Source organism: Melanostigma gelatinosum (assembly GCF_949748355.1).
Source record: "Melanostigma gelatinosum genome assembly, chromosome: 1".
NCBI lineage: Eukaryota > Metazoa > Chordata > Actinopteri > Perciformes > Zoarcidae > Melanostigma > Melanostigma gelatinosum.
Window position 1 is genome coordinate 9,494,125 of NC_136634.1, and position 17,546 is coordinate 9,511,670.

Below are 17,546 nucleotides of genomic sequence, written 5' to 3' on the forward strand. Positions count from 1 at the left end.
ATAGAACAGAAAGCTTAATCCCCTAGACTGCTATATTTTCAGAGATGTGCAAGGTCATGCCATTATTACTCATTATGCAGAACCCATATTGTGCTATCGCCAACAGCAGACGGCATGAAGGCAGCTTTTTAAACTGTGCAGCATTTGTGCGGGTGAGAAGATGAACCATTGCTCTCAGAGAGAAGACAGGAAAAAGATTAGTAGCTGGTTACGTATAACATCCAAGGTCTTATTCATTCATAAAATAAATGACCCCTATCCCATTAGGTGAAACAGAACTCGGATTCTCAGTTAAGTGTTTAAACGGCAAATCTGAGGATTAACGTGTTCAGTTTTATCAGACTCTCCTTGAAATTCACTCCAGGCCAGATCATATCAATCAGTCTGGAGTACAAGCTCTTACTTAGAAAATACTCTTACAGTTTAAAATTCTGTCACATCAAGAAACAGCAGGTCTTGTCTGGACCTCCGAAAAGGATAAACACTGAAAAAGGGGAGGTGATGTGTGTTTAAGACGCTGTTAAGAACTTTACAGGAGTTGGCTCTGCTCAAAGCAGGTGTTGGGTCATGCAGTACTCTACAGTACAAATGTACCAGGACATTAACATCTGCAATTGTTCAAAACTCAAGGACAACAACATGCATAGATTTTCAATGTTCACATAGCAGGGAAGATATTCAGAAAAACCTGCAACAAATATCTCTCTCATGTAAATGAAATAGTTGTGATCAATGGATTGAACAATATGACCTGAAAGCATCATTACTCCTTCACCAACGACCTGCATCATACGCCTCCATAATGAACTGAGTGATTTCTGATCCGCTCTAATACACTTACTGTGATTATGCAAAGAAAAGTTGAAACATGCTTTAAACTGTGATTCTGCATCAGTCATGCAAATGCACTGCAGTGCAAAAATATATATCTGAAAAAGCAGGACACCTTCGATTGCATCTTAGAAAATATAAAACATTCAGAGGACACCTGAGAAATGTTACTTTGAATATCTGAGGGTGAAAACAGGTGAACTCATACTGGTAGCACACAATTAAAAGTATAAAAACATCATGAAATATACATACAGAGAACAGAAAAATAAATAAATAAACACATAAATGTAACATTTTTCTTCAGTGGTCTGCAATGCAGTCAGGTTAGCAATGTTCTCTATCTTCAGTTGTTAGATTGCTGTAACTCTCATGTATACTAAATCTTATTTACTATCCCCATTAATGCTGTTCATTCTGCAACTCTCCATCTCAACATGAATGAAACAGGAAACTATTTGGATCATGCTGCCTGTTTTCCTCAAAAACATGCTGCTCCATGACATCATAACTGACCGCAATAAAAGGTCCCGACTCTGCGTTCAACAAAACCCAACTTCTTTTGTAGTATGTTGGTGTTCCTTGTGACTGAGGAGCAGTGGAGCGATGTTTCTTGCAAGCTGAACATCCAAGCCACAGGTATGTCCAAGTCATCCAAGTTTCAACCACGCGGCACGGCTTCCAACAACAAATGAAAAACAGGCCGCAAGCGCAGAACGGAAGAGCAGATTTGCGGCTCCTGCATGCGAGTGTATACATTGTTCATGAAGGGAGTCACATTACAACGTATACCGTGTTTCAGAGCCATTAGCAGAGACCCGAGGAGGTATAGTGTGGTGTGACTCGCATCCAAAACAAATCCTTACCGGAGAGTTCAGAGAGTTCACAGAAGATCACACAGAAAAACGACGAGAGAGAATATTTCTCGCACTTGAAAGAGCACGTGCAGCACAAACAGGCACACGTGATGTTGGTGACACAACTGTAGGCACAATCAAATCTCACTGAGTTCACATTTCCTCAACTCAAGACAGCCAAGCTCAGCAGTAGCACAAACCGAGATTAACACACAGCGAGTACAGACACACGTGAACCAGGCATCAAGACGGGGGCTTCGTCTATCAAAAGGTACAAAACAATATCACCATGCACTTTATATAACGTCGTAGAGCTTTCTTTGTCAAATGCACTGAATACAATGAATACTGTTGTTTTTATTTTAGTGGTTTTTTTTCATGCTGCAAATATTAGTCAGCATGCTTCAGGAGCAATATACAGTCGCTTTGCAAGAACAGTGTCCATTGTATTTTGTAGCCACATCACCAGGATCTCTTTTGCAACAAGAAACGCTTCGTGCCAGTAGCTCCGTCACATATAATCGGCAGAACGGTGACTCTGCTGACGCTCACGTGAGAAAAACACGGCCATGCTGCGAGCTGCACCAAACAGAGTCAAAGCAGGAGTGCTGTAGCTGCCACACAGAGAGAGTGCAGGATGGGTGCCAAGAGTGAACAGTGGTGATCTGCATAGTAAACATTCCAATTGCACAGGTTTCCCCCAGTGAAGCCATGAAACAGCTGGACGTGAAACAGATGGCGAGGGAGTGGTCAAGTTCAGAGCCTGAAGCCAGACAGGTTTGGGGGAGGATCTGCTTACAGAAGAGGGTGTCTTTGGTGTTCAGTATCAGCCGAGTGAAGCTAGATTCTCAAAGCGAAGAAATACATCAATAAGCAGGCCGGGGGAGGTTGTGCCTGTGAGTTGAGGGCTGTGCAACATGAGGTGGAGACACGGGGTAAAAGCTAAGGCCACTCATGGTGATAGTGCCGTCCGTTCTTCTTCCTCTCCTTCTGCAGGTGCTCCAGTTCTGCTTTGTACATCATCTCCTGCATCAGGTACTTTTCCCTCCTCATACGATCACAGAGATCCTTAGGCATGTCGGGAATGAGGTACGCTATGAAGGACTTGATCCCATACACCAGGTGCTGAGGGAAGCGTAAATCATTTGTGAGTTACCTTCCACAGAACTACGCTTTAGTTGCCAGTATTTGCTGCACCATTCAATAAAAATGCAAAGGTTAACACTGTGTGCACCACAATAAAGAACATTATGTGCCCTGTCATGTTTTATAGGGCATGGTATGCCAGTTTTTCCTCACTATACAAATGATTGAAGACGGTAGCGTTGTCAGGGGAAAATCTTGTTAACTTTTTATGGAAAGAAGAAGAAACGGTGCCTGTTTTTTGGCTGGACCACCATGCTATTTGGGATTTTTAGTTTTTTGTGAAATTCTTCAACCTTCTGTATAGCAGCAAGATTCAATTAAACCATTAAAATCACCTAAATCAAGCTTGTGAGGTTTTCACTTCCCAAGGACAGCATATAAATCATTAAAAGTAAAAAAAAAAGAAAGAAAAGAATCTTCAAAACATCCTGTAGTGTCACAGACTTTTGGAGACATAGGGGATTTAGTTTGCGCAGTTTGCCTTGCTGGTAAACACACAACAAAAGAATTTACCTCAAAGACGATGATGAAGGCCAGTCTGGCAGCCAAGACGTGCCAGAACTGCAGGGTGAATTCGTACGGCACTGGGCTCCAGGGCGGCGCTCTGTAGTCTCTGTACCTGCAGTACCTGTGCTGGCTGCTGTTGTTCTTTATCTCCCTCATGTCAAACACAGACAGGCTGCTGTTCATGTAGCCTCGCAAACACCTGCGGGAGGAAAGGAGAATATTTAAGACTGTAACACCAGCCACTCTGCCGGAAGTATCTACAGCTTACACGTTATATTAAGTGCTTACTCATCCTCATGGTGGCGTCCCTTGTCCACACACGGGCCATATTTGAAGGCGTAAACAAAGCGGGAATGTAGTCTGAGGTGATGGCGATGACGAAGGCGTTGGTGATGACTGCAAGCACGCCGATACCCTCGAGAATTCCATGCCAGATACCTGACAGACAAACCACAGGAGAATTATGATTTGTCTACTTTATAAAGTGGAAAGCTGTAATTGTTTTGCCTTTCTTGATTTGTTAACTTTCCTTCATCGTGCTTCATTTACTTAAATAAGTTTCAACAGCCTCCAGAGATTGTGAAAGGACATATTGTATATATATATATATATATATATATATATATATATATATATATATATATATATATATATATATATATATATATATATATATATATACATATATATATATATATATATACACACACAAATATATATAGACACATATACAGCCATGTAAGCAAGGGGTTTGTGAACTGTGTCACTGTGTAAATGCCGCATGTTTTTTCGCTGCGTTACAATAAAGTCGATGAAGGCTTCTGTACTGTCGGAGAAGAAAAATCATCCCTCTGCCTTTTTTGCATTATATTAATCTCTGTATGATCCGTTAATGTCAGCGAAGAAGAAGAAGAAGAAGAAGAAGAAGAAGAAGAAGAAGAAGAAGAAGAAGAAGAAGAAGAAGAAGAAGAAGAAGAAGAAGAAGAAGAAGAAGAAGAAGAAGAAGAAGAAGAAGAAGAAGAAGAAGAAGAAGAAGAAGAAGAAGAAGAAGAAGAAGAAGAAGAAGAAGAAGAAGAAGAAGAAGAAGAAGAAGAAGAAGAAGAAGAAGAAGAAGAAGAAGAAGAAGAAGAAGAAGAAGAAGAAGAAGAAGAAGAAGAAGAAGAAGAAGAAGAAGAAGAAGAAGAAGAAGAAGAAGAAGAAGAAGAAGAAGAAGAAGAAGAAGAAGAAGAAGAAGAAGAAGAAGAAGAAGAAGAAGAAGAAGAAGAAGAAGAAACATAATGTGTTCATTACAGCTGAAAATGATTCAGGGTGGATTGTTCCTTTAATTACAGGGCAACATGCCAGAAGCAGCAGTTGGTCATACATCATATGTCGGTTGGAGGGCGCTGTGATCATATGGGGAGACGGGCTGGCGAGGTGCAGCATATGGTGGTACGCGGAGGATATGGGAACAGATCTCTCTCCATAGGATGGATAATGGAAAGTGTTTGTTTCCCATAATGCATTACTGTTGGAAAAGCTGTGATCTAACAACACAACAGTCACAGTGTGAAAGACACAGGGGAGGTGTGGGGGCAGTCAAAGATCACACTGACCTATGTCAGTGGCTCGGGCAGGCATGGGTCTCCTCCACTGAGTAACAAACTTGTAGGCGTCAAGACGGATCTCGATAATGTTGTTGAGGAGAGCCAGGAGAGGAGCCAGCGGGAAGGCTGCTACAAAGATGGTAGTGAAGCCAAACTGGAGAACTGCAGTGGAAATATGGCTCAACTTTGGCTCAAATAATGTACATAGTTTGTCTGAAGAGGGAAGATAAATAAATCAAATATAATACTAAAAAATAATGTAATGTTTCACCCATTTCAAGGTATTCGTCCACCAGTCCATGGGCGTTCATCGGCTGCAGATTCCAGTCTTTGTCCCACTGTGGAAGCTGGGCTTTATTCTCTACATTCTGCCCTCCACCACCTCCTTTTTTCATCTTCCTACGAGACCACCAGTTCTGCAGCAAACTGAAAACGTAGCGAGTCGCTAACTGTCAACTCAAAGCAATTATTTCTGACAATTCACTGCAGCCCTGCAGGAAGCCTTTCACTAAGCCCCACACGAGAAGATTTGATGTGTTTCTGCAGGAGAAAAGCGTTTTCATCTGCTAATCAGCTGAAGGACCAAAAATACAGAAATTACATAAGGTTTGTAAAATGCCAATCACATCAGTTTACAGCATTAAGTAATGAATGTGGCATTTCTAATAGTTCATGGTCAAAGAATGATCATAATAAAATGTTGCTCACGGATAACCGAGCTCCATGAAGTTGTTCCAGATTTGTTTGAAGAACATGATGACTCCCATTTGCAGGCAGAGATCAATCAAACAGCCACTCGGGTGACACTGAGAAAAATGTTTAAATAACAAAAGTGTAACATCCAATTGTGTTTTAATGATCATTAAATTCAAAATCCCACTAGTTATGTGGGAGATTAATGGTTCACATACAGGCAATCATGTAAAAGATGAATTAGATGACAATTTAAAATATATCCTAAAACAGAAGGCAATAATCAGCCCACTTATGACGATGCCTAATTGTACTCACCTCCTCCAGTCTCCATCGATTAAAGAGTTTATTGTATTTTCCAGGCCTGCCAGCAAACCTGAACGGATTGACATTATTAGCTGCAAAATTCAACCAGAGAAAAACAAATAAATCTGGAATCTGGAAAGAAAAAGACACTTAAGGTGCTAATTATGTCCGATAAACAACAGCGTGGTTCCATTTCAAGTCAAGGAGCTGAAACATGAGGTCCAAAAAATAACCGTACAGTGAGGAGGGAAAGGAAAAGAGTCTTGGCAGATGTCATGACATGGGAGTTTGAAAACAAAACATCTTTCCACAATCGCTCATGAAATGAACTGTAAACAGGAACTTCAGAGTTGATGGCAGGCAGCCTACCTTCCGAGAAAGAAAGCGATGTAAAAGGTGGAGCTGTTCAAATTTACAAACTGGAACAGGAACATCTTCAGAGAAAAGCTGTTCTCCCACTCGGAGTCCGTCCGTGGGTGCTCTGAACGAGGACAAACAGGGGTTGTTTGGGGTGGACAAGGGACAAAATAAATGCTTGGGAGCCAAGAAATAATGAAGGTATAGATGCATGCAGCATGTGGACAGCGCTCACCTAAATTTGTCAGCAGATAGGCCACCTTTTCATACACCTGGCAAGATGATAGTACTCGTAAGCATCAACAGGGAAAAGGTTGAGGAAGATAATGATCATGAAAACAGGAATCTCAGCAAAAAAAAACCCACAACAAGTCTTTCTGGCTGTGGATATGAAATGTCCTGGAACAAAGTTCTCAGTAAATGTTTCATGAAACATTTATTGGACAGAATATGTAAACGTGCCAGATGATGCTTGTCCAGACACCCACCATGTTGAGAGACATGATGATCATAAAGTTGATGCAGACGCCAGTGAGAGAGGTGGCAAACTGCCAGTTCTTCTTCACAAAATACCAGGTGACGGAAGCAAACTGCTCCATCGCGATGAGACGGAAAACCACCACGGCAAACACTGCGGTCAGAACGAGGGAAATCTAAGCAGAGATGATGGACAGAAGGAAGCATAAAGTACAGGATGTCATATGCGTGTGCAGAGGTTTTTATCTTATAATGAACTACGATGCGACCTATTAACTATTCAGGTCAACAAAACACTCATTTCAATGTAATCAGTCAACAGGAGAAATTACACCATCAGAAACGCCAAATCTAGTATTTCCTCTCAATACTGTTTTCATCCAGCAGGGGGAGATGTCAAGCCACTGCCTGGCACTTCAGACACTGAATCCCAAAAGGGGAGATTATTCAAAGATCAAAGGGTTTACCATGAAGAATATTCCGGACACAGACACCATGAGCCGGCTGAGTTTGTCTGACAAGGGCTGGAACGGCTCGGGCTTGCCATTGATGGGGTTAACTCTCTCCACCCTGGAGTACTTGGCTTCAAACTGAGGCCTCAGCTCCTCCTGAATCACAACACACAATCCAGTCGGAGCAAATGAGCTGTGCATTCTTCTTCTTTTCAGGTAACAAGAGTTTAAAAGACGTGCTGCAAGAACCAAAATTGAGTGGTAATGAAATGATGTCGGATCTATTTGAGGATATTGCTGACGTACCTCCTCCTCCTCCCAATCGATGAGATCCCAGTCATAAGTCAGTTCTGCCCTCCTCCTTTTCCAGAACTCCAGGAATACTGTGGCTGCAGAGGGGATCAGGAATCAATCACATTATTGATCAACGTTGATATGTATCACACCGTATGATTGATAATCATGTGACTGCAGAGGGCCATTCGCTGTGGGCACGGTGCGGAACCAAACACCACATTGCGGCCAGATATTCTGAATGAAACACGGGCTGCAGTGACGTGCGTGGCCCATTATTGAAACTCATTACAGCCATCAGTTCACAGACTGCTTAGTTAAGGAAGTAGCAACAGTAAATAGGCTTTACTTGTTCAATGCATCAACCCAAAGTCATGTCTTCTTCGGCAGGCAAGCTCCATTTTGTGTTAAAAGACTTCAAAAGTGAAACTTTCTGTGGGCAGAATTCACTCTGGAGGCAGTGTTTCCTTTGTGTCTGACTCTATTGTGACTTCAGCGGCCCACTACACCGTCGCTTTTTAAAATGATGCATGCATAACGCTTCTATAAAGGCTGAATGGCTTCAGTGGTCCAATATATGTAGAACAATGTGTCTTTGTAGCATCAGTGCAAACAGGCGGACCTCAGTGGGAAAGACCCGTGCAATCGTGTATGATCTGTGATGGACAGCACACTGTAACATAATACTACTGACTCAGTGCTTTTGTCAGCTCTCATTAGATGTACATATTATACACACGTGTGATTTTGCAGCAGAGGGAAGAATGTATAATGAAAACTGACACGAGTATTCGAACAGTGCTGTGCAGCCTTCACACGGCTCTTTTATACATCTGAACATATTAAATACGTTTGCGCTAAAACAATTAGTTGATTCATCAATGAACAGAAAATAAACTGTTTTAATAATTGAGTCATTTAAAAAAAAAAAAAAAAAGAGAAAAACCTGACAAAAAATCCTCAGCTCCAATTAGTTATGAGAACTGGCAGAATTGTGGTCATAAAAAGCACCAGTATATGAACACTCAATCAGAACAACTTCGACTGCTGTTAAAGATGTTGACGTTTAATATAGCTCGACCCACTTTTGTTTTAAGAGAGAGAAAAGCAGCCTTCTCAGATGTCTACACTCGCTCCCCTGGGCTAACCAATGTTTCATCTTTATCTTGCACACACACGCTCAGACACAGCAGACCTGGCGTGAACTCGCTCAGTGGCGCAGTACAGTTACGTTGGTCCACATTGCCAAAAGCCTCATGACTACCATCTTGATTTCTACTTTACATTAACATAGCACCAGATGCAGATTACAGACCTCATTCTGCGAGGCTGGCTGGACCTCCCCCGGCTCTACGGCTCTCCTTGGCCTTCATTTAGCCCAGACTCAGAACACAATGTGCCAAATGTTCCCTCTGGGCGTAGGTGATTATTTACCATGCTGGCACATAGATGAACCTTTTCCAGACGTTGCTCACACTCTACTTTAGATATTATAGCTGTGGGAACCATAGCTACAATATTATGATACCGCTATCATGGTGCAATTCTGCAACGCTGACAGCCGAATGACACCGTCTCCCCTGGTGAAATGTTTAATTACCTGACTAATTACATCGGGACGACACTGGGAGTGTACGTGCAGACACTCAAACAGTAAAACCTGCCCACGATTTATTCGATGACCAATGTATTACAGAGTGAAGATCTTCTGTATTTGCACTGCAGTGTGTTTACTGTATGGAAGTGTCGGTTGAAAAGACCAATGTGTTTGGAGGAGTTGAGTGGAGAGTGGAAGCATGAGCACTGACACACTATTGTATAAATACATTTGAATTCCAGAAGGGTTTGTATCAAGTGAAGCACATAGCTTCACAAAAAGGGACAAAAAAACAAAAAAAAACAGCCTCTACCTACCCCAAATAGCCATGAAGATGGCAAAGAACACAGTGCCGCCATTATCAAACAGATGGGTCACCTAGAAACACAAGCACAAGACGGGCTGCTCTGAAGAAGTGCTTCATTAAATAGCAGCTTCACAGATGAAAGTGAATTATGACATGATTTATTTTTTATTTCAACAGCTTGAGTTTGGTGCCTCACTTGAGACATTTCTAACAGGAATAGTTTACATCTGGCTAATAGCGCCTCTAAAGCGCACTAATTACCACGTTGGATCTGGTTTATTTCATCTGTACAAAAAATGTAACAATATAAAAATGTTGTCGTGTAAAAATGATAAATAATATAAAAAATGGGGTTTTACCCTGAGACAGAGCAAGCAAGCTGGTGTTTCCAGTCTGTGTGCTGCAGGCTAAACTAACCAGCTGCTGGCTGCACCTAACGTAGTTCAGGAGGGATGAATTGATCCCATACCGATATTGAGGGGATACTAACTCAAGTAGTCTGTTCAATTAAATTCTATGTTTGCGTGTGATTACACATGTGCGCATTACGTCATGTGTCAGCAGCACGCCAGTGGACCGCACAGCTGAAGGAGCAACCAAGAAACATGTCAACTGTTTGGAGGTATCTCTCGCTTGCTACAAGTTCTACGATTACTATCTGGATAGCCAATGTTTCAACGTTTTTACCAATATGTTGCTGCATTTCAAAGGTTTGCACTTGCATTATAAATTTTTGTGAATTTAAGATTTTTTCTACCAATTTACTGGTGTACGATATATTATTTAATAATGAATAATCATTCACTAAATCTATATCTATGTATTTATTCGTTACATTTTCTTTTAAAAAGTCAGGAAAGCAATGTTAAATCAAGAATGATGCTGCCTTACACATGAAAGAATGATCCCAGTCACTTAAACACAGTTTATTAATTAAACACTCCAACATGAATACCAGAACTGCACTGACCTTTGCGTGGACACAACTTTCACTAAGCTTCCACGGATCACAGGAGTCCTGTATAGAACACATGATGGTGGTGTTGGCTTCACAAATCTCTTTACTGGTGAGAGAACGAATCAGGAAAGCAACAATCAAGAATATACATGTTTTAAAATACACATTCTGCATTCTATCAATTCAAAGGAGCATCTGCATCGTGTATGGTACGCAGCCGATTGTGTGAACTGACCTGACTTGGCTGGAGTCCATCGTGAAGAGACCATAAAGGAAGACAAAAACGCCGACCAGGGCGGCAGGGATCAACATGCCGGTGTACCAGCCCAACCACGCAAAGTAAAGACCGATTTTCTCACCAAAGTACCGCCTGGGAAAGAGACGGAGAGACAGTGCGGTCAATATTCACCAATGAACTGTGTTGACTGTTAATTGAACCCGACCATACATACTTGTGTGTGTAGTTAGCGTACTGTGAGGTGGTTGTCGTAGCCTAATGGAGAGAGAGGCTGCTGGGCTGACAAGGCACACATATAATTACACGCTATAATGCTGTGGTGGGAAATGAATCAATTATAACTCTCTGCCTCCTAAACCACAGCTGTCAGGGTGCCCTTGAGCAAGACACTTATTCCACAACTGCTCCAGTAAAGCAGCTCAGTGGCAATTAGCTGGATCAGGCAACTCCCAAGTGTTTATTCCATTTTCTATCAACATTCAAGGACATGGTTGAGGAAAATAGAGTATGTTTAGATGCACACTAGTGTTCCAGTGGTTCCTGGTTTTAAGGATCAGGGCCGATATACACTTGGTTTATCACCACGAGCGAGCTCTTTCACACTGTTTTCACATTGTCCTTTCATAGACTGTCGTTGTAAAAATATTGATTACAGCCACTTTTAAAGGGATCGCTACCTTGGTGTGAACAGTTCCATCTCTGATGGTTGACAAATTCATATCATATCAGGAGGCATATTAGCCTAGCTTAGCATACGAGTTGGATTCAGCAATGCACAGGTGGTATCAATTTTCTCATCCAACTCTTGACGAGAACGTGAATAACTGTATTTCCCAAAATGTCAAATTATTCCTTGTCACTCTAATGGGAAGATTAAAACACAGGTGCGCAAATAAAGCCAATCAGTTGAAGTTAAAGGTGCATGTTACGAGATTGAGAGCATTTCTATTGGCTCTCAACTTGGTGACGCGGCTCACAGCTAACGGTGGCAACAGCGCTTAAAGTGAAACTACGGCAAAAGGGCTGACAGTGCTAACAGTGTTTACCTGAAGTAAAAACGAAGGGTGGGTGCTACCCTTCCACGACGGCGCCGTCGGTTGGGATGGTGTTGTCAGCTGTAACCACCATATAAGAGCAGTGCAGAGCTGTGGCCATGTGCTACCCAGTGGGACACGCTCGCATGCACTTAAAAGCATGCACGGCCGGGCTGGAAGCTCGGATAACAACACACAGACTTGACTTCATTATCTGCTCAGGTAGACTTTACTTCACAATATATTTACACAACAAATAGCAGTTTGTTGCTATAGTAATGCTCTAAATGTCGTATATCCTTCAGTCCAGACATACCAGGGTGTCGGGGAACGATACACAAGCCTGTGATCAGATACCTTTATAATCAACTGAGACTATTCAAGCAAGACAGAACAAAGGTCATCACCAGGACACGAGAGCTCATGTCAGTGTCCAGCTCATGATGCTGTATTGATTACCTGATGAGGTCCAGAGGCTGGTATTTGTACCACATTCCCCAGCGGGCCCAGCGCTCATACAGAAGATGCCTGTGGTTCTGGGCACCGTGCGTCTTAATCGGGTGTCTGCTCTTGTAACCACCCTGATGAGATGAAGAGAAGGAAACTCTTCATTGCAGAAGGAATTTTACAGTTTGACAATTTGTAAATCCCGATACAGTTTTTCAAAACAACAAAACATCTTCTCACCTCATGAGGAGGAAACGCAGCCTCATATGTGTTGTTGCCCAACAACCGGTTGATACCTACGGCAGAATAAACCGCGTCACGTTAAAGGATGCAGCCAGTAAAGCACAAGGACGCCACATTCAAAATTCAGCAGCAGTCATGACTGAGAGAGGGGTCCAATGAGATATTCATTTCAACCCACTTTTCCACAGTCATAACAATTTACTGCATTATGTAACTGACAAGCTGCATTAGACGAGCCCATTAGAGGCTTACAACACTCAGGTTAGAATCTCAAATAGCTGCAAACATTTTTGCTGGACCATAATTGCTTAGTGTAAGATGACTCAATGCCATAAACTGACTGAATTGACTGCAGCTACTTCACTGTATGAGGCAGTGGTGACTGAAATGTTGTGTATCACAGGACAATAGCGCATTCATTTGCAATGTCATCCCCTGACTGAAACTATAGATAGTGAGAGCACAAGCAGGGAGGAGTGTAAGAAATTTGAGCAAAAAACTGTAGTTAGTAGATATAATAAAAGTGTTTAATAATTCATAATTAAGAATTCATAATTAGTCATAAACATAAGGGTTTTGGGAATGCATAATTAAGATAAACATAAAGTGATGTAGGATTAGTAGCTAAAAGAAATGAAGCTTCTGCCAAGGTTGCAGAAGTCTAGTTTATATACTGAAGGATTATCATAGAAGGAATTAAGCAATGACTGAGAATTTGAATGTGTTAGCTGCTCAGGGAGAGAGAGATGTGGAGGCAGGCGTTTACTGAGGTGTGAGAGGAGGTAGCCAATAGAAATTGAGATAGACGGAAGGGGAGGAGTCGCGAACGAATATGTGGGCGGAGTTAGAAGTGTTTTTCTGCCTCTTTACTAGCATGCGGTTTCCTGGGACGGCTGTGTCTCATGGGACCAGAGGTAGTTTTTTTCCAAAGTGGGTTAATATTGTAATATTTCGTAGGAGTATGTGCTCCAATGTTTAACTGTAATCGTACTTTCATCAGTGGAATTAAATTCCTTATAATTGTAAACCAGTCTTGGTAGATTTCTTATTGGAGCGTGTCGACTGTACAAAGCAGCCGGACACACGTGCTCCGGCCTTCTCTCTGTGGGGTGTGAGTTTCAGCCTCGACAGGAGGTGGATCTGAAAAAGATTTTCCACTCTTGTGGCGGAGCTGATCTTATGAAATATTAATGTGGAATCCGTTCCAGCCCTTCAAAGGCCAAACTTTAATCAGCAAAACATGTCTGTGGCAGTCAGACAAGACAGTAGATGTGGTAGTGGACGGGCAGTTTGGTAAGAAAAACAACAGCCAGAAAGGATAGGAGGGATCAGCCACAAGTTGGACGACACCCAACAGCTCAGCGGCAGCTCACAATTTAATTATCCCACAGAAAAAACAAAAACAAAGGCATAATACCCCCAGACACTATAACGGGATACGACCAGACATATTGTTTAGTACGTGAGGATCAAGAGGAGAAAGCAGCTAGCGTGGTGCCTTACCCATCTTTGGTTTTCCATCCTCATACTTGGTGCGCTGTAGCACATGATGAACTATCCTGCTTCTGGTGGAATTGGAGAAGAAGGTCCCTGTATTGTTGATCGTGAAGCTGGAAATTAACGGCACACTCCTTCAGTTATTCATCATGTAACAATCGATATCATCCAGTCACAGCTGGTAATGAGAGCTGAGCCCATAACCATGCAAAGCTCATTAAAACTTAATCTGTGGTGTGAGGTTTGTGTTCATTCCAGCATCGTTATTTAAAAAAAAAACGCAAGGCAGACAAGCAAAGGAAAAGGGGAAATGATTCACTGGCAAATGAGATTAGATGAGGCCTTCCATTAAAGTTTCATCAAAATGAAAAAGAGAAAAACAGGAACAAGAGAAAAACAATTTCATGAGAATCTGCTGCTGGATTTCGATTTGTTATTTATGATCAGCTTCTCTTTATCGTTCCGAGTTCTGACTCAAAGCTATAAAATATACAAGACAGACGGTTTCTAAATTCCACATCCCGAGCTCAGGACATGAATGGATGTAATGGATAAGAAGGGGACTACGGATACAGAGCAGGAGAAATATCATCTAACACTACTGGTACAGATGCTGTCCTTATGCGACACTCTGATCATGTGCGAAGGTTTCTGTGATGGCATGAATGACTGAGTGCATGTCCTCCTTACTGATGCATGCGAACTCTGCTGAAGGGGGCTGTGTAGCAGTCGGTTTCCTCCAGGTCAGGCAAGGCCTCTTTGTCCAACTTCATGGGATTTCTGGGAAGCCAGCTTTTTATCTGACGACATCTCAGATGAAATCTGCTGCACGGATGTACAGCGAAAACAGGATTAACAGCACAGATTAACATGAAGATTGTTTTCTTTGATGTGGAACAGTGGCTCCTAACCTCCCCCCCCCCCCCAACACAACGCTGACAAGCTTGCACCGCCTCACACCCACTAAAATGCACATGTACACGCACGTATTGAAAGCAGATCACGCTGCAGACTCGTTTTTTATTTTCACTTAGCTCGTGACTCATGAGCCTGGGAGTCACTGATCCAGGATAATAGCTTAAATTAAATTTAAAGGATGATACACTTTTTTTGATACTCCAGTCATGATTGAGTCTGCAGCCACGTGAGGCTTTAATTACACTGTAAAACCAAACAAGTTCACAATACTCAAAACTTTTCGTGGAAACTGATTACGTCAAAATATTTAAGTCAACTAACCTAAGTGTAAGTAAGTTTGTAAGGAAGTAATAATAATAAATGACAATTTCGAAACTTAAATCTTAAAAGTTTACATTTAGGCATTCACAGGCACAGCGGTGCTTTGAGCTAAATGCTAACATCTGCATGCGAACATGCCCACGATGTCAATGCTAACATGTTGATGTTAAGCAGGTATAATGTTTACCATGTTCATCATCATACTTTAGCATGCTAGCCTGCCAACGTTTGCTTATTAGCACTAAACACTAAGTACAGCGGGGGCTGATGGGAATGTCATTAATTTGCAGGAGTTTGGTCACAAACCAAAGTGTTGTACAAATTGAAAATATAAGAGATCACCAAAGTTATTACAATTCATCCTGAACATGAATGTCTATAATAAAAAAATTTCAAAGAACACACTAGTCCAACAAGTCAGGGGATCACAAAGGTCAGTAGGATCCATCCTCTGGGAACCATTATTGTGTGTACAAAGTGTCATGGCAAACCATCTATTGGTTGTGGAGTCTGTTGCACCAACCAACAGACCAACATTAACATCCCTGGAGCTAAACATCACTTGACTGGGTCATATTTTCCCACTGCTTCTCGAGAGGTCTAATTTGAGGTCTAATTTGTCAGGCTGTGCTCTGATATGGATTAAATAAATATAAATGGGAATTCTGGGTGCAAACAGAGAGCATTTTATGAATGTTGTTGTGAAGGGGACAGGTACTACAGAAAGTAATGATATCAACCCAGCAAGCTGTCACTACCTGCGCACGGTGCATTCGTTCAGCTTCACAGGGACCGTGAGTTAGTGACGGACCATTAGCAAACACTTAAAGCTTATTTTTCATTTTAGAGCAACAGCTTCGTGACTGCAGGAGCTCGGAGGAAACCATAATGCTCCTCATTGTTCACAATGACTAAGATCACTGTCACCAAAGTGATTTGTTCTCAGTTGGACAGGTGGGCGAGTGATTCTTGTTTGTGTGACTTTCGTCTGCTCTGTGTGTGTAGGTGTGTGTGTCATCCAAGCACGGCCATTAAAATGTGCGTATGATGGTATGTCAAGGTGAAATAACAATATTACCAATATTTAATATTATCCATGTTGTCAACCTCTTCAACTTGTCTACTCCATGATGCATTTGTGATAAATAGTTTATTGATAAGAGTATATTAATCTGCATGGTTAAGTATCATAAAACACAATGACACATTTATTGTAGTTACTTTGTCAAGTCCCACCTATCATGGTTATTATCATCAATAAGCAAAGGCTGGAAGCAATATGAGTCACACCATGTTTTCAAAGCTTCACAAGGGCTCAAGTTTACACATTAACGTCATGGCTGTGGCTTAATAATCATCTCCATTACCTCTCATTACTGGAATAATGCTGGGAAATTCATCAACTACAGGTTTAGAGCCCCTCAAATCATGGTTTATGTCAAATATATTTATCTATAATAGTAAATACTGATGACTAAATAAGCAACGCATTCTTGGATGTTTTGTATTAAGAGTTTTGCAGTCATAAACTGTGTGTGTTTTGACCAGATTTGATTGACAGTGGACTAAAGAAACAACTGTCCTCAGATGAACCATTGAGAGGAGCACAAGCAAAGCAAAAGAATCTGAATGATATCCAAAACCTGCTCTAAATTTGACAGAAAATGCTGCGTTCATGTAGCATCACCCACAGTAAGATCTTAATTGAGTCAATGTTACGACATTTGTTTTCGGGCCTTTAAAGCAAAAGAGAATTGAAATACATACGCAGTATGTTAATGAAAGGTCTTTCAAACAAAACATGCTGATATAAACTTATTTCCTTGGTTTGTTGTTAGACTGTTTCCATCTGCATTCCAGTGAGATTAAGAGATGGAAATTTGGAGTCCTGTGCAGAGGTTGGTAAACTCCTGAATATCACATCAAAGCGCAAGTGCGTCTCTCTAAAAATAGTATGCTAATCAGCCTGTGCAGCTCCATTTATTTGACTGAAAGATTACAGGGTTTTCATAGAAAAGCACTGTCATTGCTACAGTATTGTACTCTTAACAATGTGCCTGACTTGCAGGATGCTGTGCTTTTTTTAAACGGATGGAGTTTAATTAATCAAGTACATTTAAACAAACAGTGTAACAGTGAACTGCACTTGATTACTGATTTTTTTGACGAATTTCCAACCATTTCAGTTATTGCTACTTTTCAGTGGTGCACACGGGGGGTGACTTTTTAATTTTAAAATATAATCCAAGACTTTATACATGCCATTTATTTACTCACGGTCTGATCAATCCTGGATTAATTAATGCTCATTCAGCGGTTGGGTTCAAAAGGACAACGACTGTTTCATTTAAACATTCTCTTCTGAGGTGACAACTTAAGTATTGAAACACCATCCACAGCTCACATCACGATTCAAGCCTCGCCGCTTTGCCACTCACGTATTTCATTAGAGGCACTGAAGCATCCAGCTTCCTGCCCCC

The 17,546-nt window shown here is 41.5% G+C and overlaps 1 protein-coding gene across 1 annotated transcript in view; it reads right to left on the minus strand.

The window, feature by feature from the left end:
- Positions 1-2,630: 2,630 nt before the first annotated feature.
- The window catches only part of ano3 (anoctamin 3), a gene marked incomplete at its 3' end in the record, with an annotated part of 32,155 nt that continues 17,239 nt past the window's right edge, over positions 2,631-17,546 (minus strand). The window contains 20 exon segments of the mRNA XM_079265686.1: positions 2,631-2,813; positions 3,348-3,540; positions 3,630-3,690; positions 3,693-3,779; positions 4,937-5,089; positions 5,199-5,353; positions 5,636-5,733; positions 5,939-5,996; positions 6,296-6,407; positions 6,519-6,555; positions 6,772-6,936; positions 7,228-7,368; positions 7,519-7,601; positions 9,421-9,481; positions 10,381-10,474; positions 10,604-10,738; positions 12,100-12,221; positions 12,328-12,383; positions 13,834-13,940; positions 14,518-14,652. Coding sequence (XP_079121812.1) covers positions 2,631-2,813; positions 3,348-3,540; positions 3,630-3,690; positions 3,693-3,779; positions 4,937-5,089; positions 5,199-5,353; positions 5,636-5,733; positions 5,939-5,996; positions 6,296-6,407; positions 6,519-6,555; positions 6,772-6,936; positions 7,228-7,368; positions 7,519-7,601; positions 9,421-9,481; positions 10,381-10,474; positions 10,604-10,738; positions 12,100-12,221; positions 12,328-12,383; positions 13,834-13,940; positions 14,518-14,652 — 2,236 coding nt within the window.